At 41.0% G+C, this 24,475-nt stretch overlaps 1 protein-coding gene and 1 long non-coding RNA gene across 2 annotated transcripts; both read left to right on the forward strand.

Moving 5' to 3' along the window:
* Positions 1 to 515: 515 nt before the first annotated feature.
* PSMB2 (proteasome 20S subunit beta 2) lies at positions 516 to 11,362 on the forward strand. Its single transcript, XM_040586893.1, has 6 exons — positions 516 to 691; positions 2,856 to 2,978; positions 3,558 to 3,628; positions 8,483 to 8,645; positions 10,158 to 10,207; positions 11,143 to 11,362. Exons 1-6 carry the CDS (start codon positions 601 to 603, stop codon positions 11,248 to 11,250), a joined length of 606 nt encoding a protein of 201 aa, XP_040442827.1. The 5' UTR covers positions 516 to 600; the 3' UTR covers positions 11,251 to 11,362.
* A 9,822-nt stretch (positions 11,363 to 21,184) lies between these two features.
* On the forward strand, positions 21,185 to 24,103 carry LOC121084872. Its single transcript, XR_005826881.1, has 2 exons — positions 21,185 to 21,749; positions 22,930 to 24,103. It is a non-coding gene; the product is annotated as an uncharacterized LOC121084872 (long non-coding RNA).
* The last annotated feature ends 372 nt before the right edge of the window (positions 24,104 to 24,475 follow it).

The following is a 24,475-nucleotide window of genomic DNA, read 5'->3' on the forward strand; positions in this document are numbered from 1 at the left end:
CAAAACGCTTGTGTTTTGGTGAGGAATGGTGCCAGACACTCACTGACAGCATTTTTGCCCCAAACCAAAACCCCAGCACACCCGCCTGACAGGAAATCCAGGTCTGCCCGACCGCCCCATCGCCCCCCGAGCCATGAGCACCCCTGTCATGGAGCACGCCAGCGTGCCGGCCCAGGGCAGAGCGCTGTGGGAGCACCCCGGCCGCTCAGCCCCGAGCTCCGTCCCTCACGGACTGCGGCCCCCGGGGGGAGAGGGCTCCATCAGAAGCCCGCAAGGCGCAGACAGGCCAGCCCGTATCCGCCCCTCCCAGATGCCGCCCCCCCCGGATCGTTAGGGACGGCCCTGTAACTAGGGGCTACAAAATGGGGAAGCGAGGGTACAGCGGCGGCCCGCTCCCCGCCCGGCTGCAGCCATCGCCGCAGGACCCCGCCATCGCCTCAGGCCGCCGCCGGGGCCACGCCACGTGACCCCTCCCCGCGGCGCGCGGCTCTCGCGAGCGGTGGCGTCATCAGGGCGCGCCGGCGCTTGCGCGGGATCAGGGGTGGCGGCGCTTCGCTGTGTCACGGCGCGGCCTGAGGGGACGGCGGAGCGCGGCCCGCCATGGAGTACCTCATCGGCATCCAGGGCCCCGACTACGTCCTGGTGGCCGCCGACACGGTGGCGGCCTCTAGCATCGTCCAGATGAAGCACGGTGAGAGGCGAGGCCCACGCGGCGCGTGTGGCTTCGGCGGGGGGGGGGGCCGTTAGGCTGTGCCGGCCGTGCGCCCTCCCCTCCCCTGGGCAGGCCCGGCGGGGGGCCCTGGGCTCCGGCCAGAGCTCCCCGTACGCGTTATGGTGCTCAGGGTCTCCAGTTGTGACCGCGGTTGAGGAAAAGCTGTTAAAAGAGTAGTCTTGGTGGCGATAAACGCTGCTGAATGTCTCAGTTGAGGTTTTATTCGTTGTAGGGGCTCCTGGGCGGGCTCTGCCCCTCGAGAGTGAGGGACCCTCAGAGTCTCAAGGGGCCGGTTGCTCAGAGCAAGGTTTCCCAGCCTGAGCCAGCATAACTGCACTGTGTGGGGTTGTCATGTTAACTTACCGGCTCATGTAAGCCTTGGCTGGGTAACTCAAGCCCTGCTCTGTACCGGAATGTGGATGTGTTAGAAAACTGCACAGGGTTAACGATTGGTGAGCTTAAATGGTTTTGTCTAAGTCACTGGGAAAACGTAGTCAATGGCAAAAAGGAAATACTGGAAGGGAAAGCATCAGTGAAATTTGTAGCACAAGGCATAAGGGCCAAACTGCAATGTTTTTGCTTTCTTTATGTAGTAATACACCTGGGGGATTATCAGGTGTATTACAACTGGGGGGTACCTCTGAAGTTCTTGAAAAAGACTTTTTCAGTCTACTGTTGCAATAACCTGGACTGAAGCTTGTTTACAAGGAGTGGTGATCTTTTCCCATGGATTAGAAGCTCTTCTTTAAAGAAAAGTCTTAGATTGCAGTGTTAATAAACATCCCATAAAATCCTGACTGTTATAGCAATGCTTTTACCTGAAATACTTCAGGTATGTGAAAGTTTAAGTAGCATGAAAAAGATGGTTGTGAAAGGTGGTGGCACATGCAAAATACAAGTATCAGGGCAGATCACTTTAAACAATGTTTTGTAAGTTAATGTTGGTTCCAAGTAGATTTAATCATAAACTTTAAGGAAATTATACTTACAACATAGGATTTATTTGTCTTTGGAGGGGGAGAGGAACTCACAGATTTCAGATATTTGTTTAGAATATTGGCATTTACTAATACTTGCTTTGATTTGTAAATAGATTGCAAAGGCTGATCAATGTCAGCGGCCTTCCCTGAACTCTCAAGACGTGCGGCTCCTGGGTACTTCAGTAACTCTTGAAATCGTATTAGAGGATTGTGACACTTTATACCTGTCTTGCAGCAGAGATTGTTCAGCAGCATTGAGTAAACCAAAAGTGAAATTCAGAGGTGGAGGTTTAGTGTTGTTTTGTAGAGCAGTACAGATAAGTGGTCTGGCTTTCACACCAACAGATACTTGAAATTTTCTGTCTCACAGATACCCGAGTGCCAGTCCACTCTAATTAGATGAGACTGAGGTGTTAGAGTAGCACAAAATTGTCCTCAATGTTGTCAGAACGACAGTTTGGATTCCCTCAAATACACACAGATGAGGGTTTTTTTAAGCTGCAGTTATGAGTAAAACTGTAGCTTGCTGTTCCTTAATTTCCATGTATATCAGTGGGATGTTTATAATTTGAAATCAGTACTTAAATTATCTTTTTTTTTTTTTTTTAACAAAAAGTAATGACAAGCAAAAACTTGTTTCTGAAAGCTTCACTCACCTAAATTGATAATTTTTGAGACAGTGCTGGATATCAGGAAGAGGCGATCATTTGACAAAGAACTTTGTTCTGGATTTCCTAAGATTTGCTTCTGATGCAGTATATTTAGGTAAAGCAGAATGGTCACTGAGCAAAACTTATTCGTGAACCCAGGAAGCACCACATATAATGTTAAACTTTGCACATAGACTAAAACTTCACACAGAATACTATGTCTCTATGTAAGAAAGACCATGTATTTCTGAAGTGCCTCCCTCCCTGAAGGAAGCACTTTGTGCATTTCAGCTTTGTTTGTCTTGGTGATGTGTTTAATGAGTCTTTTGTACTGTGCCACCAACTGAAAAGCTGAATTTTGGAGTTTGCTTAGGAAGAGTTTTGGTAGTGCTCCAGGTCATAATGGAGTTATCCAAGTGTCTTCCTTGCTTCTGAAAGAAGTTACGATGTTATGACACTCGCAGAATAATTTTCTCTCGACTGTGGCTCTTAATGTTATTTTTCTTTGCCTAGACCATGACAAAATGTTTAAGATGAGTGAAAAGATCTTACTCCTGTGTGTTGGGGAGGCTGGAGACACTGTACAGTTTGCAGAATACATCCAGAAAAATGTTCAGCTCTACAAAATGAGAAATGGTGAGTGAAGTAGAACAGTTACTTGCTGAGGGTTTGGAAGCAGAGTTAATGATAGGTATAGTTTACAGCTGAATGTTGGTGCAGTGTTGTTTTCAAAACTTCTCTAGCTTTAAGGATTTCTGCATTTTTTTGTGTCAAGTAAAGGTGATAATGAAGGTGGCAGGATGAAGAAATAGAGACTGGATTATATAGTATAAGCCAAAAGTTTTATCCAAAGCCCAGCTAAACAGTTTGCAATATAAGTGACACAATAATAGATTTGCTAGTAAAGTATTTCTCTTAATATGTCCATTGCATGACAGTTGTTACCAATTTTCCTGATAACTGGACTGAAATTCAAGCTACGTGCCAATAGTGTTTTAGGTTTTTTAAGCTATTTAATTTAATGGTCTATGAGCTACCTGGATTTTGAGGGCCCTTTCCATGCTTGTAGTTTTGAGAATAAACTGCAATTAGACAAATGGTATAACACTTTGTCACTAAAGAATAACTTGTTATTTCAAAACAGAATGGAAAGTCAGAAGGTGAAACATGAATATGGATTTGTACTGTTCTCAAATACACACATTTCTTCTCCAGGTTATGAATTGTCTCCTACTGCAGCTGCAAACTTTACACGACGAAACCTAGCTGACTATCTTCGGAGTCGAGTGAGTAGTAGCTGAAGGATTTTGGCAAAGGCTTACAGGGGAAGATTTCCATTTTGAAGTAATGGAGTCTGATGAAAAAGGTTCCATTTTCAGTGATGAATTAACTTTGCTGAAAGGACGTTTTATTAAAATATAACTTGATTTGCTTATTTAAAAACTTATCACATCACTTATCAATAACTGATACAACTATAGTCTTAAAATTCCAGCCTTGGGCTCAATAAACATTTTGTCACAAATACTGCAAACGGCAAAGTGAATTAAGCCTCTTTAACATCGAGATAAGGTTGTCAGTTTTCATGCAAATGCACTGAATCCGTTTAATCTTCTTGGAAAATGATTTCATAGAGCAGAGCTGTTTGATGTACTTAGCAAAACAAGTCCCTTTTGTAAACAGCAACATGAGGCTTTCAGTGAATATCAAATCCAAGTTGGAGCTGTATTTTTGAGTTACTAAACTGCAGTTACTGATTTATTTATTTTTTCCTCACAGTAATTTTTTCAAGGTACAAAAAGACGTCATGAAGGGGCAAATGGATTTTTAAAGACCCAAGGTTAGGAAGCATTTCATTAGCATTCTTCTTGATGTGCTATATGAAAGAAAAGGAGAAATAGGATGTTGAGAATTAAGTTGAACATCTCTGTCAGGGATAGGGCATGGGATAAATTGTGCTGCTATTTTAACAGTATACTGCATAGGCTTGTAATGACGTGGATGACAGCTGCAGGTAGCAAGTTTTCGAGTTACTGAGGTTAGAGCAAGTCAGAACTCAGTGCAGAGTCCTGCCTCAGTCTTGTATGTGAAACACTGCTCTCCTGGTTTAAATGGCTCCAGCCAACCATGTGGATTAAGCATGGTTGGTAGATGATGGTTGGCAGCGATGCTGCTTGCTTTAGCTTTTGTTTGGTTGTGATTTGGAAGGTCTGTGTATGTTTTGTGGAACTCTGTGCAGTTTTTGAGGTCGATGTGAAGGAGTAACGCTGCTTGGTGCCAGGCCCAGATGGCTGTTGGCTGCCTGGTGCTGGTGGCTTGTCTCAAGGGCTTCTTGATGACCTGCACAGATGGGGTAGGTGAGGCTGACACTGGATGTCCTGCCCACTTAAGTGGAGGCAGACATATCTTGCATACGATGTAACATACCTCTAACAGGAGTAATTTAAGAGGCTTTTTGGTAAGCTTGGCCAGCAGGATGTGACTTAGATATGGCACTGTTGTTGTCTTCCTCTGTGCCATGCCCCTTGAGGCCTGATCCTCCCTGTGAGCCCACGCCTGTCTTCCAGCTCACCTGCTCCAGATGGGTAGCACAGTGGGGAGGACACTGGCAAAGGCAGATGTGTTTATTTACCGGAGACAAAATGTTCTGTTGCAGATGGCAATGCCCTGGAGCAAGTGGCGCACTCTGACACTACTGTCACACTACAGTGATCTCTATACTGTAGGGAGAACTCCGTTTTTTTTTGTTTTTTTTTTTTTCCTTCTTCTTTAAACATAGCACTTAATGATTTGTTTGTGGGATTTGGAGTTTGATGATACAAGCCTTGCCATCAGAATTTTCCCCCATGAATTTTGTTACATTTTCATCATCATTTGTGGGATACCAGAAGGATTAGCACTAGCTCTCTGTGTCTATTTAAATTGCATATAGGATTCCTGGAGGCTACTAATTTAATTATGTGGATGATAAAAATAAAAAATGAAAAGGTAAAACATGTGACTGCCACCTCTTAGTAGCAGGAAAATAATTTAGAAGTAATAAGTTTAGTAGGGGAAAAGATAGTTTGTTGCTCTGTTGCCACTCACTGTGTGAAGCCACTTCTGTTGCAGAAGGGTAGCAGGTATGTGAAGGGAAGTGGCTAACACTTCTTTTTAGGCATTATACTGTTGGCATGGCCCAGCCCAAAGTAGAGCTTGATCTGCATTGTTAATCACCATCTGGGTTCCTCACTATGTTATCTAGTTTGATTTCATTTATGAACCTTGTGGCTAATGTCATCCAAGTTCCCAATAACCTTGGGGATGAGTGTCGCATAAGGCAGTGCTTCAGAAGTTCTTCTGGTGGAAAGTGTGTCGACTTCTGGTCGAGTGTGATGACGCTGGCCTTGTAACTTAAGGCCATTATGTTACTGTGCTCTTTTCTTTTACTGCATAGTCAATATGCGGTTCTTCATTACATCGCTTATTTTAAAACCTGGAGTTTATGCTCTAGAGTAGGATCTGAAAAGAATCTTTGTTGATTTCGGTTTATATGTTGCAATTGAGGCAAACCTAGAAACTACTTTGGAGCCAACTGGCTTTTGTGCAGCTGAGTGGTGCTGTAGTTCCTCTTCCACTGTTAGTTACTGCAGCATCTCCCTTGATTCACCTGCTGAATCAAGTGCCAGGTTTAGTACATTTAACATGTACTGAGGTTGTGTGGTGGTGGTAAGGAAAATATCCCCCTGCCCCTCCAAACATGATGGAGTTCATCTTCTTGTTGTGATGCTATGTTTAATTATAGGTGACAGGGTCTGGCCTGAGTCCAAAGAAAGACTAGCAGTTCCTCTGTCCTTGTCCACGCTTGGCAGGATGCTTCCTCACGCCCACCTTTTCCCCCCTTGCTGTGACTTTGGCTTCCGCCAGATGTCACGCCGCTGCCTGTCACCGCCCAGCCTCCCACTGCCAGTCTTGTTGTTGCAGTGTATTTATCACAACTGTTCTCTTCAGCTGTAGATTCTGAAGAATTTCACACATACCTTAATTGCTGTAGGTATTTTAAATCAAACAGCAGAAAGTGCAAAGGTACTTGGGATGAGAAATATTGCCTCTAATAGGAAGGTAAGGGGGTTTTTTTGGGGAAAAAAAATTCTATGCTGGAGTGTCAGTCATCCCCTCATTTGGTCACCCTTTAATCACATCAGTCTTCTAAGGAGTTTAGAACTGTTGGCATGGATTTAGTTACGAAAGCCAAGGCTGCCTTTGAAATGGACAAAAGGCTTGAGATGTACAAGGAATACCAGTCCCAGCATAGAGATAGTCCCACTAAGACAGCACTAGGGTGCTGACTGCAAATTTCATTTGTAATTGTGGAAGTAATAAATAGATTATGTATATTTTCTAATGTTTAAATCCTGCCTTTCTCAAATAATAGGAAGGCATGGGGGGCACTTTATTTACATTTGAGTTTTAAGAAGTTGTCCCATAGACCATTAGCGGGAGAACTTACAACTGAAAAACAGCTTACAGATTTGTTTAAGTCTGTATAATACCATTTATTTATGGTTGAGTATCTCGCATATGCCAATGTTGGTAATTCAAAGTCACACAATAATTTGAGTGATCTTGTGTCATGGCTCTTAAATATCAACTTGTGTGATGTTTCAGAATAAATAAATGATGAAATACAGACTAATTAAAAGAATACAGCTGCATGGTAACTTGTTTCCAAATATTCTTGAATGCTTTGAAGATTAAATCACACAATTTACAGTGATATGTTTGATATATAACTGTAGCCTGCTTTATTCTTTCTTAATATCTGGTGAAAGTAAAAATATGTATTCTGTGATTCTATTTTTTTTTTTTTTTAGTGCAGATTCACTGTACTTATACTAAAATAAACTTTTTCCTATGGTACAGTTAATGTTTTGGCTTTAGGGTGAAATTGTGTTTGCTTGTTTTAATCTATTGTTAGTTGCATCATTTTTTTTCTTATTTTGTTGCTTTGTTGATTTAGGCTTTCCAGCATTTTAAGAAATACCCTGTTAGTATGATTAATAAGAAACATTCTTTAGATATGAAAATACTGGAAGTATATAAAAGCTGTTTTAAAAAATATATACGATTCCAACACTTTTTTTTGAGCCTACATTTAAAAATAGTACAGTGCATGCATGTTTCATGATCTTATAAAGTACACATCTTGGGAGAAGATGTATAGGGACATCTGCTTTATTCGTTATGGTGGAACCACTAAACTTAAAACATGAAGGAAACTGCTAAGGAGTTGCTAAATTGGCAAGTACAGCACAATAAAAAGTCATGGTTCTGTTAATGTGGTTACATAGTCTTTTTGGATAAGATGTAGATATTTCTCAATCATATTTGATAGGCTTTTGCTGAAGTCATAAACAAGAATCAGAGAAGACAGCAGCTAAAGCAAAGTAAAATTTGAGAACTTAAGAAAACTGTTTCCAACCAAACAGAAAATTGTGATGTTGCAGTATCTTAGTCAGTTTTGAATAGTAATAAACCAGTTCCTTGGATCTTCATTCACTTGGTTGAGTTAGCCTAATACTAAAGATTAAACTTGGTACATGCAGTAAAAATCTAACTGCCAATTAACAAGACGGCATAACACTCTATATAACTGTTTGCACTGTATGTAAGCTTTCATATGTGCTAAACTGGTCTACGGTTAATAGTAGTAGGACTGAGAAAAGAGCATGCTAAATTAACAAAGACGTTCTTATAAACTGCAAAATGTTCACATTGTGCTCACATGTTGACAGTAAAAATCCACAAGTTTTATGTTGAGATGAAAGAATCTGGTGTGAAAACATAATTAAAATTTTCTTAAGTTTGAATGTGCCTTGAAAGCTTTTTAAAAAAAAACAGAAACACAAACCCACAAGTTTTCAGGAGAATCAGAGTTTTATGTTTTTATTTGCTTATGCATTCCATATTACTAAAAGATCAAATTGGTTTTAGATTGAGACCTGTAATCTCCTGCAGACAGTATTGATGAAGTTGCTAGCAGCATTTATGGTAACAAATTGTGAAACCGTCGGTGTTGCTGTTTTGTAGGTGGCATGGGGAATTAAGATGCAAAGGTTTGGGTGTGGCTGCCTTAAGGAAAACATCCTTTCTGTTTGCAGACCCCTTACCATGTCAACCTTCTCCTGGCTGGCTATGATGACCATGAGGGTCCTGCCCTTTATTACATGGATTACCTTGCAGCTCTGGCTAAAGCTCCTTTTGCAGCACATGGATACGGTGCATTCCTTACCCTCAGCATCCTTGACCGCTATTACAAGCCAAGTAAGTGGAATCTATGAAGAAGAAAATTCTGTTACCGATTAATAAATTAAAGGCTTAAACTGAGAGACTGACGTTTGCCGAATCAGATGGTCCAGCACAATTGCTGTGGTGCTACAGATTTGAACTTGACTTTTTGTTGGAATAATGTAGCTTTAAAGATTGCCTTCTGGTTTTGCTGAAATAGTAATATGAAACTAGTCAACTCCTTAAAGTGTTTTCCTGTTTGAAGCGTAACAGACTGTAAGTGAAGGAAGTTTCAATTTATTCTAAAACTCGACTAGACTTTCCTGGACCATTAGCTGCTAGTGGTCTGTTTTTAATAAATAACATTTTGATAACTTTATCTTCTACTTGCTTCTCTCTTGGCTATGACATGTACATTTTCCCAGAGTATCAATCTTTAGAGGGCAGTCCCACATCCTATTGCTCCATATCTTGGATTTGTGTGTGATATATTAAAAAAACATACTAGTGAAAAGATACTCCGAGCAAGACTGTCTTCAGTACTCTGAAGTGGTGGCAATGAAGATTTGTTGGTTTGTTTTACAGTTTTATGCACGTGGCAGCTGTTGATCGTAATTGTTTTACACGTCTCTACCTGTCTAAAGTTTTTAATTTTAGAATTGTAATCCAGCTCTTACACTGCCAAGGAATAAACATGGCCCCATAGCCACAATACAGATGAGGAAACATGCAAAGCTTGGAATATTGTTAATCTGACATCTTTGGCTTTAGTTACAAAACTACTTTACTCCTGTGTGCAAAGCTGAGTTTAATCTCATAGGAGAGATGTTTGCTTTGTAATCCTTTCATCTGTCTCCTGCAAGAAATGTAGCTATAAACTGACAATTTTATTCTAATGGGACTTCTACTTGAACAGTGGATACAGGTCTGGAACAAACTCTAGAAAGTTGCACAGTTTTGTGTAATGCACAGAGCTTAGCTGTTTTCTAGTCATGTCCCTTGCAAATTACACTGCTCCTTTTTCACCATTCCTTGTGAAAAGAGGAAAAATAGTGAGCTACAATACATTGTCATGGCTTGTCATCCCTATGGAGTGCTGGATTTTATCCTAATGTGTGAGAATAGCAGGGGCATCGCACACGTGCCTTTCCTATTATTAAAACTAATACCCAGCAGGGAACATAGCACTAAAACCAATCTCCGCCTACTGTCACTGACTTGCAGCCGGCTGTGGACAGATGGAGCTGATTTAAAACTGTAATAAACTCGAGGAGAGAGACGGCTGGACTTCTCCGAAGCCCAGTCCCTGGCCATGGGAGGCAAAATTCCGTCATGCTTCCTATTCAGTGTAACAAATCGATTCTCAATGGCTTGTTGCAGTGTGAGTGCTTCGGTGCAGGGCATCCTCAGTACATCTGGAAAGTGTTTTCTGTGAGCTGGGAAGGAGAGTTTTTGGTGCTCAGCTGAAAAGTTGTTTAAATTTAATAAAGTTTCTGTTGAGAGAGATGGCCTCTAATTAAATCAATCTGTGGATGTTTTCCCTTTCAGGTATCACACGTGAGGAAGCTGTGGAACTCCTAAAAAAATGTCTAGAGGAGGTGAGTTGCCAGACTTAGGCCCTTGTGATCTTGAGAAAGGAATGTTTGTTTGCATTCATTTGCTGATACTTTCCTGTTCCTCTTGTCACATCTTTTTGCTGTTCTTTGCCAGAAGGGGTTATAAATGCACATTGACCAGATGTGGAATAGCTACTGAGGGAAGGGATTTGTGGGCACTTGCATTGTCTTAGCATGGTTCACATCCTTCAGAAAGTAAACTTGAAGCTTAATTGCTTTTCTTTACTTCTGCTTCTTCCATGCTTTGCAAAGACAGTCTTTGACATTTTCCTTTTAAAGTTTCTTCTGAACTGAACACGATGCAAGAATCCTTCCGTTACTTGTATTATACTTAACTAGTACAGACTTCTAAGTGTACTTCTGTTCCAGCTTGTGAAGTGATATGTAACTGAGGTAAAGATTTAACCTTAAAGTTCATGATAAATTTTAGCATAAACATAACCTTTCAGACTCTGAGGCTCTTACTGTAGGAAGATATTCTTTATCCTTGTCTTAAGAGGTTGAATTGAATGTAACTGGGAAGAAACACCTGGGGAAATGTCAGGAAGAAGTACTGTAAAGAGGTTCTGTTTGAATTATCTTTTTGGTACCTGCACTTTGTGCCCTAAATTGTAGCCTGCTCTAGCCTTCCTGCTTAAATGTTTTCCTTGTTAACAGGCTCGTGTATTTTGCATTTGTAGCCTAGGCTTGTCTAATATGGATAGTCTTATAACGGAGAACAAACTTGCGTTAACTGATTCCTGCACAGTGGAAAAATACAGGAACTCGAGTTCCTAGTATTTCAGGTCACTAGAACCAGGATGGAAATTTTGATGTGCAACAGCATATCCCTTAAATTATGCTCTCCTCTTTTATTTAAGCCTTGAATGAATCTCATCTCTTTTTGTCTTTTTGTCTTTCTGTCTTTTGTTGAACAGCTTCAGAAACGCTTCATCCTAAATCTGGCTTCTTTCAATGCCCGGTTCATTGACAAAGATGGCATCCATGAAGTGGACAATATACCCCTTCCAAAAGCAATGTCCTAACCCCTGAGATCTTTCAGCAGTTTTCTTTTTTGTTCACTTTTGTTTTTTTCTAATAATTTGAAGTACACAAGTCATGTACTGCACTGGGAGATTGAATAAAGATTGACGTTTATATAGCCAGTTTTATCTTTTCATTCCACTGATCCTTCCTGAGAGTATTTAAGTAAACTGTTCCACAGCGAAGGTGAAACTTGATTTACTGGTAATGTGTGCATGTTCAGGTTATTTATCTTTCTTTCCTCTTCTGAGATTTTACACCCCCACCCCAAGTTTTTCAATGTGTGGGAAAACTGATAACTTTTATTTTCTGGATGACGCTGTGTGCTGTCATCCACTCTCATAATTAAAGTTCATCAAATGTCAGGCAAGTATTTCATGCTAAACATACAGTGTCTACTTTATTTTTCCAAAGATGTTACCACTGTTTGCTGTATAAAACAATCAGGTTTTCAAAGACTTAATTTGCTTTTGTTTGTTTCAATCTAATCCAAGCGAAAGGTGAAAGAAAAGATTTTTCAAGTAGAATGGATTTTAAAATGCTAGTGTCACTTTTAAGTCAGCTGGCCATGATTCTGTTACTAGGAAAGAATATTCGCCTGCTGGCACAGTAGGCTCGTAACTACATTAAGTATTTAAAATATAAACTGATGTATCAATTGCATGATTTATCTTAATTGATGTGTCTGTACATTTAGAAGTGCATGAAAGCAGTTGGATGAGAAATAAAACCACAACACTTTTCATAAGTCTTTGAATTACTTTCAGCTAGCTGGAGCTTTGTTTCCATGAGAATAATCACGGATCTGTCTAGGCTCTAGATCATGCTTCCATATAAAAACTCCATTCACAGAACAGCTTCAGAAAATTATCATGTGGCTGATACTTGCAGTCTGCCCATAAATGAGTCTTCTGAGAATAATTTTCATGGAGACTGCTTCCCTACTTGAATTTGCATTGAATGAGTTAACCATTTAAAATGCTCTGTTTGGGTGCTTGTTTTATGTTTGAATAAGCTTGGGAAAAGAATCTTGGAAACAGAAGGATGGATACATACAAGACTGTGTGCAGACTGTTACTTGTGTGGCATGGCATAAGACCTAAGGTCTCAGTTGGGAAAGGTAAGTGACAGACCTAACTCTTTATTTCTCAAAGTATTTTTGTTCTTGCCTCAGGAGTGGGTTTGAGAATGTTAGTCTCTTTCCCACAAAAGCTGTCAGTCATAAAGACCTCAAGTATTCCCATCATATTGAACGGGCGAGAACTGGATTAGAGACTGAGACTTGCTTAATGTCACAGAATAAATTTGCTGTGTCAGTGCTTTAACTCATCTTGCCTCTTAAGGCTACCCTTGAATCTAATCCGTAACTGAAGTCCCATCAGGCTTTGTAGTTTAATTCTTTACAGAATGAGTTTAATTATCAGGTGGTGGTGTTGTAGCCATGGCTGCAATAGCTTTTATTTAAGGTCGATGGCATATAATTCTCTGAAACATTTTGCTAATACGTACTGTCTTTTAAAAACATTTTCAAACTTTTTTACACTAGGAAAAGAAGTCCACAGCATGCTTATTTTCTCCTGGCAGGTCACATTTAACCCAAGTAGAGTCTGAGTGTTCCAGTTCTGCAATTGAAATCTCACCCCTTCGTGTTGCATTAATGTATTTTTTTAGCTTAATATGCAGTATCTCTAATTTATTTTACCACTGACGTTGAATGTTTTTGCAGGTTTCTTGTCTCTCTTTTCAAAGTCATCATTGCAGAGTGGCTGAGATGATGTGATATTTTTGTCACTGCATATCAAAGTAGCAATGCCTCCTTATTGGAGGTATTTGTTATTTCAGACACCAAAACTGGGGTGTGGTGCTATTAGATTGTGAGTCTGGCAGAGAATCTGCCTGGAGTTTTTATTGGCACCTATTTGCATGCAGGTGATTAATAAACATAAAACAATTATTCCCTTGCAAACACCCTTGTTGGATTCAGGTTGGAGTGGAACATATGTTTTGCCTGAGGGCAGGGCCCAGGATCTGAATCCCCCACTGAGTGCAAGATACAAGGGGTTGCATCAGAAGCCAACAGAGCAGCAACCTCTAGGAATGAATAAATACAGACCTTCATTTCAAACCAGTAGAACAAAAGAATTGGCCCACAATGAGATTGGACTGTAGCTTCTAATGAGGTAGATTCTTTTGAGGTCTTTCCAAGAATTTACACTCTATAAGGGAAGGTGTGATAGTTTTGCTGTGTAACTTTGGATCGTTTTAAAGGTATACAGTGCTGATCTTTACATTCAGAAACATTTGACTTTCATTTTTTGACAGTAATACATGGAATCTGTTTGAAAAACCAATGTTTTAAGTTTTCCATTTGCATTACTTGAGGAGAAAACTTACCTGCTTCAAGTTTAGCCCTAAAGCTTTTGGAAACCATGTTTTGCCTAGAATCCAGGAATCCCTTTTCGAAAGAATTCGCCTTTCCATTTGAAAAGCATCTTAATTTATCACAACAGGCCTCTCATAAGAAATCTGAAAGAATTGAGCACTGCAAGAAAGCACTGCTTTCTACTAATAAGGGGTTTTTTCTTCATATTATAAAAAATTAATGTTGTAAACCAAGGTAACGTATTCCTAGGGCATTGTAGCCACAATAAGCTGTTCTGCTTTGCTTTGGCTGGTAATTCTGACCATATGTTTTACTACCAAAGCCTCAGGGCCTAAAGAGTTAACAAGGCACATTTCTTGTTTTAGGTTTCCTGTTTAAAGATGGTCTCTTCCTGAGCACTGTGAATGTAACAGATCAGTGCACCAGCTCATCTCTTCAAGACCTTGGAGTTTGCTCTGAGATCGGTTTACAAGAGAACAGAGCCACTGTGCCTTAGGCCACGTTACATTGGGAGTGCTTTGCTGAAAGGAGTATGTGAGTGTAGGTGCAGTGCTTATAGTTCTGGGTTGGTCTTTTTCTTCTTGGTGTTAATTATACCTTTTCATGGAAGAAAATCTGCGCTTTTGTTGTAGACTTTCATTCATACTAGAAACACTGGCACAGAGGAGGTCATCGGTACTCAGCTGGCTGGCGTAATTGTACTTGGCACAGGCTTGTAATGTCATCAGGCCAGTTCTGCAGTCCTGACAGTGACCAGATGACTCTAAGGAGTCTCAAGTGATGAAGCTTCTCCCCACATGGGATGGCAAGCAATGGCCAAGCACAGACATGCAATTAAAAATTGAAATGTAGAGGTGAAAGCTACCTCCCCTCTGGCTGTATTCAGCCTTTATGCGGAGCTGCTGGTGGGGGAGAGAGCCCCAAGCTGATTCACCTACATGTTTCCCCCAGATTTCTCCACTCCAAGAAATCCATGACCCCATTCAGTTAAACCAAGAGACGCTTCAGCCACAGGTAGGTGATAAGCCTTGGGCAGGGACTACTTTTTCTGTGTAAACCTGAGTGTCCTTAGCAGGTACGTTTGTAGAAATTCATGAGCCAATGTAGAGACTGCACAGCAATCGAACAATCCAAGACAGAGGAATAAAGCATGTTTGGAGCAGTCCTACAGAGTATTCTCGGCAGTCTTTGAGTCTGAATCCTGTTGAAGATGAGGTGATGAAACAGTCGCTGTCAGAAACTACAAAAAAATGGAGCTATTGCTTTTCAGAGTGAAGATGTAGGAGCAGAGGGTAGAGAGCAGGCTAAGCTTTCCCAAGAATGTGTTTTCATTTGCTCTTACAGAATCATAAAATCATTTAGGTTGGAAAAGATCTTTAAGATCATCGAGTCCAACTGTTAACCAAGCACTGCTAAGCCCACCAGCAAACCCTGTCCCCAGGTGCCACATCTGCACGGCTTTTAAGTGCCTCCAGGGATGGTGACTCCACCACTTCCCTGGGCAGCCTGTTCCAGCGCTTGACAACCCTTTTGGTGAAGAAATTTCCCCTAATACCCAATCTAACCCTCCCCTGGTGCAACCTGAGACCATTCCTTGTCCTGTTGTTTTTTTACCTGGGAAAAGGCACCAACCCCGACTCGTTACAACCGCCTTTCACGTAGTTGTAGGGTGCAATAAGGTCTCCCCTGAGCCTCCTTTTCTGCAAGCTAAACTACCCCGCTTCCCTCAGCCGCTCCTCACAGGACTTGTTCTCTAGAACCGTTGTTGGACATGCTCCTTGTCTAGTTTTGACAGTAGGTTCCTACAAGAAATGTTAGTTGATGCCAGGGCTGACATCATGGGTTATGTTCATAGTGCTTAGGATTTGGATGATTCCATTTTCCAATCTGAAGCCAGGAGGGAATATTCTTTTTGTATAAAATAGCTTGACATCTAAGGAGGGGAAAAAATCTAACTTTGCTACCGTGAAGCACTGTATGTATTGTCTGTAAGGAAAAATAAATTTATCCTACCTGTAAAAAGCTTATCCTTCAAGCCATTTTTAATTCTTTTTTCTTTAAAGGTTTAACCTCATATAGAGTTTCCATGTGTTGTTATCAGTCTGCCATCAACAGTAATTAAGTGCAGGAAATTTTCATGTGGGCACTGATCAAACTAAACAGACATAAGCTGTTTTAACAGATTAAAAAAAAAAAAAAGGCAAAATGAGAATGGTGGAATTAAAATATGAAACTTCTCTATTTTCCATGCTCTCAACTATGTTGGTTTGAATCTCTGCGTACTCCTGACTTGCTTAGGACTGTGTTAAAAACTAAGTTAGTTGTCTTGAAAATGTAAAGTGACAGTTTAAGTGTTTTGTTTCTGTGCTAATGTGCAATTAGGTAGTTATCCAATAAGCTTATTCATGTAGTCTAACTCGAGACAGCTGTGGAAGGAATAGAGAAAACCCTTTAGTGTTGAGGAACAGTGAGAGAGGAAAGGATGTTGAAAAGGATCTGCTTCAGAACTGCCAGTACGTTCTTTTTCCCCATGTAACGTAGTAAAGCATTAAAGGTTAGCAAGAATTGTGAAAAATTAAATTCTGCTGATCAGATTTATAGAGGTGAAACTAAAATATGGATAGATCTGAATACCAGCAAATGTAGTATAGGTTTGGATCTACAAATTAACTCTAAGGCAACCATACAAGGTGGGGCCAACCTAATAATCTCAGTGTCTGAAATGACTGACTTGGCTTAGTGTATTTTAATTTGGGTAAAATACCTTTTGCTTAGTAGAGGCTTCCTTGATGTCATCAAATAGTTCTAGTGTTTATGCACAAACATGAAAATAGTGCAGCTCCTTTAGTTAATGTACAGAAGACAAAGCACGCTCCATCGTGTTTTGTGTCAGGATTTTTAGGATTATTGACAGTATCCTACTATAGTACCACCAAAATGCCCGTGGGCTTAAGTGATGCTTGATCTTCTCTTGCTAAATGTTGCACTTGAAATGCAACAGATGCCATTACCCTGCTGCCAGAGCTCTTCGGTTTGGGGGGGAAACCTGTGCGACTCACCAGCCTCTTCCTTCAGCAGAGGGCAGTGATCCTGCACGCACACTGCCGCCTCCTTGCAAACTTGTTTGGCCTCTTCATCTCTGCAGATCATCTGATGGTCACAGAAACTCCTCGTTGCGGAGAGCGGATTAACACCTAGCACAGCAGTGGCAGATAGGATGTACAAAGTTGAGGGTTTTTTCCTCCTTGGAAGATGCACGTTTTATTTTTTACAAGTGTTGGACAGTTGTCCCATGAAAATTATCCATGTTTTTACAAGTAAAGGCTAAGATAGCTAGGGACTCGCCAAAATGACCAAAAAAGAGGAGCTGGAATCTGTCCTTTACTAGTTAGTCCAAACACTAACAAACAGGGATATAAAGTTAAGGTACATCTTAAATTTTTTTAAGATAATGCCGTTCTCTCTTGCAAAAGTGCTCTTGGTGCTTACTACTATGCGCTTGAAGTGAGGATGCTCACAATATTTCATCAGCAACAGCATGCTGGGGAGGAAAAGCTGCGGCACCGTGTGATACTATTTTCAAAGAACTTTCTGTGATTCCACAGCAAAATTTGCTTAAGAAAAAAAGTCAGTGAAAGTCTGAAATGGCTATTTGGGAATGTGGAATATTATAAAACATTCATTTGCTCTTACCCAACAAACATATAGTGTGTTGAGGCCATGGCTGAAAGATACCATTATGGTCCTGGGTTTAGCAGAAAATGCACTTGTCTGTATAAATAAAATGTCCACAGTTGGAGTATATAAGAATCGGAAACTTTAAAGTACATAACCAGCCTCTGACATCTGGGAACAGGGAAGACATTTCCTAAGCTGTCAGATCATTTTGTGGGGTTTTGAGTTTTGGTTGTTGTTTTTTTTCCCTTGAACAGCAGTTTCGTGAATCTTTGGAACTTCTATTACTGGGCAAGACCAAGTACAGGATATAAAAAGATCTCCAGGGTTTACTTGTTTCTTTTTTTTTTTCATTTGAAGTAATAAGGTTCAAATCTGTTTCTCCTCTCCTTTTTTATAATCATCCTTAATATCATGTAGCTCAGAGTGGGCACCTTCAAGAAGAAAACTATCAAAATTAGGTTGTAATTTCATTTGTTTTACGGTATTCTTGCAAAGCACGTGAGAAACCTGTCCAAATCGTCACACTTGGGGCTTTGGTCTGGTACATCTGATATTGCTAGGTTTGTGTTATTAGTATTTACCTTAGTGTTTATTGCCCACGCTTTGATGAAACGTCAGGAAGGCTGGTTGTGTGAACACTGCCAGAGGTCAGCTTGCCTTCATCTCAGATGTTTACATAAGCTGGTTAAAGATTTGAGGTTAACCTCTGCTGATGTTTTTAGGAGCTGTAAAGCCATACGTTTTTGGTTTTGGTTTCTATGTTGGCTCCAGAATTTGTGGAGAACTAAACCAAAAGGTTCTTTATGTTCAAAAGCTGTGAAAAAGTTTATTAACACATGGCATTAATAGGAAAAAAAAAATTACCCCAAACTGAACTGAACAGAGCTATTTTTCCTTGCAGCACTCGGCTGAATTACTCCTTAGCTCAGCAGATTGAAAGGCACTGACAACTTTTTTTAAGAATACTTTAAAACGGGAATGTTCCTGTATGCTTTTTTTTTTTTTTTAACCTTTTCATCAAAGTCTTTGGACTTTACCGGGTAAGACCCATAGTGTGGATTTTCTAAACTGCCTGTCTTTCTTCCAAATGTTACGAAAGATGCTCCATCGGGTGGAGAGGTTTCCAACCTGTTTTGCCTTGCTCACTTTCCTGGGGACAGCTGGACACTTCTCAGCGTGCCTGAAACTTGCCTCTTTGCCTGGTGCCTGCATGGCCGTGCCGTGCCGAGGTGGGGATCAGCTTCCCTATCCCGTGTGGATACGCTCGCTCCCATTTTTGGCTCCAGAGAACCGTGCCAAACCTCGTCTTCTTTGCAAAGAGATCCTGAATGGGGCAGAGTCAGAGTTATCTGTGCTAAAAGACTAGTCTGATTTAGCAGGGTAATTAGCGTGTTCTTCTGGAGGCTCCCTGTGATGACCAAATTAGCAGGAAACTCTAAAAGCTATAATATGCTCCTGACATATGACAAGGCTGGGGGAGAGGAAATGAAATGAAAATGGGTCAGGAGTGGGAGGCCTGGGCTGAAGCAATTCCCTGTGGTGCCAGGGTCCATTTAAGAGTCAAAACAGCAGCACATTACAAAGAGGGTGTAAGAAAGGTTGTTTTCGTTGTCCGAACTGAGCAAACTGGCCTTTCCACTCCTCTCCTCAGCAGTGCCTGTAGCGCCTGTAGCACCTGCAGCACAGACGTTAGATGTATTGCCTTCCTAGTTTGAATGCTTTTCTGCCTTTGTTTTTGCAAGGAACCAAGAAGCAGCAAAATAGAACATGGATTGTTAAAGGAGGTGTCATTTTATCACTGGAAATAATAAACTTACAAACTATATTTTTGGCTGAAACAGACTGTTGAAATTAATTTTGGGGTTTTTTTTGTAGTTCCAGCGCTAGACTTGATTTATCTGGGTTTGGATCCCAGCTTTTTCCTAAACTCCCTATGTCTTCCCCTGCAAATCACTTTAACTCTGTTTTCTTGAAGATGCATGTCACTATTTCCTTCGTAATCTTCACTATGAAAATAGAAATTCTGGGGTAAGATCTCTTTGCACAGGGCCTAATGCAACAAGGATTTGGTGTCTGATGGCACAACGAGGCACTACTGGAGTGTAAATGTAACCCTCCTGAAACATAGGTACGTGGAGTGGATTGAATGACATGGTTTCATAGCAAATGCTCCTTGTTGAAGAAAAAAAAATAGTTGTGGCATGCTGAGAAGTAAACCTGTGGGAAAAGAAACGTCCCTGGGTGATACAATCAGTGCGGGAAATACAGATAAGTCCTGTGGTTAGAATTCCACGTAGCTGTTGGAGTGAAGTCTCCAAGGTGTGATGAAACTCTCCTGAACTCCAGAATAAAAGCATGCAGTACTTCAGCCACTGGAGGATAAAAAAATCCAAGATGCTATGGCAGAATTAGCTGGAAATTAGCTGAAACTTATCTGTTCTGTGAGATAATAAATAGAATCACATAGAACACGTAAAATTTTGGGTGTGGACAGAGGAAGATGGTGGTCTGATTGTCATTTTTTGTTGAGTGCAGGTCATTTAGTCGCACCAAGAAAATGCTGCCTCTTGGGGATTCTTTAGCTGGTTTAAGGCTCCTTACAGTGGAAAAACTTGAGGGGAACCCAAGACACTTCTGTGCAGACAGACGCAGCATCAGGTGAGAAGACTGTAGCATCCAGATGCATCTTGACAGGCTGCAGAACTTCTCGACTTGGAGCAATAGCTTGATCTTTCTCTGAGCTCGTTTCCCACCCAAAAAATAAGGTGAATTGTCTCCATTTAGTAAATCTTTGGCTCTAAACTTTGCTACTAAAATGAAGCTATCCTTATGGGAAACACTTCTCAATTTCAGGATATAATTTTAGCCTTTTCTCTGCCGAAAAGAATCCAATAAGAAACAGCTGAAGCTGTCGGGATAAAAACATACAACGGAGCCATCCAGATGAACACTGGCATAAATTTTGCTGCCTGCCTGCCTCAGAGAGGTTACTGGGATGCTTCAGCACTGCGATTACGGGGCCAAAGGTTTGGTGAATTACAATGTCTGGAATTATTATTGCCGTTTTATTATTATAATAAATAGGAAATTTTATTTCCTATTGAAAATGCAGCCGGTGCTCAGGTGGCCACGGTGGGATTTTTTTGCAATATAAAGGAGGATGGGCAGGAAGACCAAAATGATGCCTTTTGGCTTGACATGTTCAGATTCCGTGTAATGGCTGGGGTTAGACTGTTCCTGCCAAAGTCTGTTAGGCTAATTAAGGCTATAGTTGCATGCTGCACATGATGCTGTGCTGTCTGGGCTGCTAGATCAATAACCTCTGAAGTAAGCATTTTGTCAACCTTGCAAATAACATTTGTTTTACTGCCCGAGTTGAAAATGTTATCGGTTTTGGTGTTTTGATTCAGCTGCACTAACAGGAAAAACTTCCTTTGCTCGCTCATGGTGTGGCTCCTCGGGTTCTCTATGTAAAGTTTGGAATTCAATGGACTCTCATATATGAAAGAATGTATTAACTACAGGTCAGCAAAGTCTGTTTATTGCGTTGTTTTAGTATGGAGAGCTATTATTAACCTGTTGCTTTTAAGGTAGCCTGCTTAAAGGTAATTATTTAGTCTATCCAAAGCCGTGCAGATGCCAACGCAGCCTCTGCTTGTTTACTTTAATGATACAGTATAGAGTCACAGTTCAATGTTAACCTCAGTTTACCCTTGGGATAGCTGACTGTTAGGGAATGAAGAGATTTTGGTAGTGTTCTTTTTCTTTTTCACTTGTCAAGGTTTGTCATGTGGTTTCCCTGGACTTGTCATTCATTCAAAATTAATTCAAAAAAGATACTATTTTTTTTTTCAATTCCCCTTTAGGATTGAAATTCCGGAGTGTTCTATAACAAGCACAGAAACCATGAGCCTGAATCTATTTTTACTCTTTGACACAATCCTACGTATTTTCCCACGATAATGTTTGTAATCAGTGTGGGAATTTATACCAGCATTGAGCCCTGAATTGTGTAAAATGCCTTTTTTTTTTTTTTTTTTTTTTTTTTTTCTCTTAGGATGGAAAGGCAAAGAACATATCAGGGGATGGCTTTGTTTGACAGTGAGCTGGGAGGGGAACTCCAGTATGAACTTATTACAAACCAGAACTGGCTTGGCACAACCTCTGAAAGCTGTGCTCCTCTCGGGTATCTGGGCCTGCAGAAATGAAGCTTTGGGAATTTGGGGAAGTGTAAGTCTCAGTGCTTTTAGAAAGTTGATCCTACATGGCATGTCCATCGTCAGTCTCGAGCATCTGCGCCAGAATCAACAAGTGAATCCAAATCATGACATTTCCTCCCAATTCAAAGGGAATCGGTGGCATCCTGGCTTTTCAGGCACCAGACTGTTCCTCATAAAACATTCCAAAGACTTGCAGTTACCCAAAAAGGAAGACGAGGAGGTAGGTACCTTTCCACCTGATGGACATGGCATGTGATTACTGTGGGCATATCCTGATTCTTTGTCTGCATTGCTCATCGCTGATACGTCTAACAATTCCTTGATATTCAAAAAGTGCCCTAACCAAGTCAGGTTTTCATCATATGATTACACCATGAAATTATATTTCATGCCTGTATATTATAGCGTGTGCACGTACACTTTCGTCATGTGTGATGACGATCCCATGCACCAGAGGATGTCTACAAATTGAGTTATTTCAGGATAGTTATCCTAAATAACTCCATGTAGGGAAACATGTATTGTAGCACAAAAGCACCTTACTCTCCTTTATCATAATCCATTTTAAACATGGATTATGCTGATGCAGAACAGGGCACTCCTGTTTTGGAATAATTTTAAATAGGAATAGTTTTTGTGCTTTCTGCTCACACCCTGCATTATCCAAAATAGCTTTGAAGTGTAAAGAAGCCTCTAATGTGTCTCTAGTATTTCCATTCTGCTCCCTGGCTCCTCCTTATTCCCTGGCTCTTCCTTTGGGAAGGTCCAGAGCAAACCCAGACCTGCAGAGCCCGTCATTTAGGTCTTTGCTTTCACAAACTTCATACCAAGGGACGCTTCCAATCCAATTCCCAATTTGAATACATCCCTCAGCTTTTGAAGGGAGTGTTTGGATGGAGGCTTCTGACTGAGCCATCCCCACAAATTATATTAGTACATAAAGTGTTTCTTTTCATGCTTTTCTGAAAGGGAGAAGGGTTTGTATTTCTAAACCTCTGTGGTCCCTTTTGGGATGGTTTGGGGTTTTTTCTACTGTCATCAGCCTATTCTGCAACCTCCAGAGAAAAGGGATGGGTACAGCTCTGGGAAAGGTCCGATATAACGAGTGCTGTAATGACTCAAACCCGTGTCCATCTGCCTAGTCTCTAGCTGTGATGAGTGGTGGATGTGTAAGGAAGACAGCAAACGCTCTCTAAAATCATCCCTCTTTCATTGTGTCAAAAGCCATTTATGCGTCTGCTTCCTTGAAAAGCCACAGCTTCTTCCTTGTCTTCTGTTCATTTAATTAAACCTGCTTCCTGACTATTTCATTTGGCGTCCTGCCTGTAGTTTTACTGTCATCTTTCCCTGTTTGTGTTGTTTTCCACACTTCTGTCACATGCTGCTTGTGTCCCGTGCAGGTGGTGCAGCTCTAATCCCTTGGGTTTGCCTCGCACCGAAGTCAGTTCCCACCTGAGATCTCCCTGCCTGCTTTTCTCCAGCTGGGCTGCCCAGATCTGCGAGTGGCGTTCAAGGTAGAGCGATGGAAGCGCACGGATATCATGCAGCAGAATCTGCTTTCTGTTTTGTTAATCCTTTTTGAACAGTTCCCATCATTTTGTTTATTTCTAAGCTCCCGTGAGTACAAGGTGGCTGTTTTTAGAGGCTTAGCCATAATAATGCCACAAACATAGCAGCTAATTTGGAGAGCTTAATTGCATATAGATTAGTAGGGTTATTTTATCTGCTAATTTATCACTCGTCGTCTTGATACCGTGAGGTCCTTCTGCAGCTCTTCACAGACAGGTTTAGATTTGACTACCCTGAGCAGTTCTGAAACATCTGCAAACGCATCATTTCACTATTCGTCTCGAGCATCACCACCGGCGCCGGCTGGCTCGGCTGCGATGGCTTGTGAGACCAGAGCATTAACGCCAGCTCCAGTCATACTCTATTTGTGACTGCACAGATCAGTCAAACGTCAGCCATGAAACTGGAGGGTGTAATTTCTTAAATCTATATAGGGTTGTCAAGCAGTGAACAGGCTGCCCAGGGAAGTGGTTGAGTCACTGTCCCTGGAGGTATTTAAAAGACGTGTAGATGTGGCGCTCGGGGACAGGGTTTGCTGGTGGGCTTGGCAGTGACAGGTTAACATTGGACTCGATCTTAAATGTGTTTTCAGCCTCAATAATTCTATGATTCTGTGATGATACAACCACAGAGGCAAAAGCATCCTTGTTCACAAAGACAATGGAGGTGCTTTCTTCAAATAAAAAGAGGTTTATTAAGATAATGAGAATGACATTGTGGTGTGGGTGTTGTACATCTATTGCAGCATTAAGAGAAACAACAGCAAGTACAAAATCCTGCAGAACTTCTATAGTCATTATCATCACAGCCTATCTTGTCCATGCTACAGTTTTGTGTATCCAAAACTTCATTCCCATTTCTAATGGCAGAAAATCCAGAACTTTCATCTTTCAAAAAAAAAAACCCAAGAACAACAACAAAAAAAAAGGCAAAACAAAAAAAACCCAACTCAATTTGATATAAATAACTTGCACTGGACATTTTAAAACTTTCAGATTTTAATTACACATAAATAAATATATACAGATTTAGAACAGTTCAGTTTGGCCTGGTTCAAGTTCTGCTCCTTGTGCTTTATTAATTATAATTAATTTTAGAAACTTGTGTGCTGTTATCTGTAGGTTGTGAAGTTTTAATTAGTCCTGGGTTGAACTTCTCCTGCTTTCTCCCCAGCTGTGACCGCAGCAGTCGGGAAGGCTCTCCTCGTCTGGTTCCTGCCCTGGGAACCATCGGGTGTGCGGTTTGTTCCTCCCCGCATGGCACGGCTCAGGGCTCCTCAGCCTGGGGGAAAATCCGCCTCGAGTCTCACTTTGAAAACTGTAAACGAAGTCTGAAACCGCTTTAAATCCCAAGCAGTTCTGCTGGCAATTTTTTTTC

This window comes from Falco naumanni, chromosome 3, assembly GCF_017639655.2.
Source record: "Falco naumanni isolate bFalNau1 chromosome 3, bFalNau1.pat, whole genome shotgun sequence".
Classification (NCBI taxonomy): domain Eukaryota; kingdom Metazoa; phylum Chordata; class Aves; order Falconiformes; family Falconidae; genus Falco; species Falco naumanni.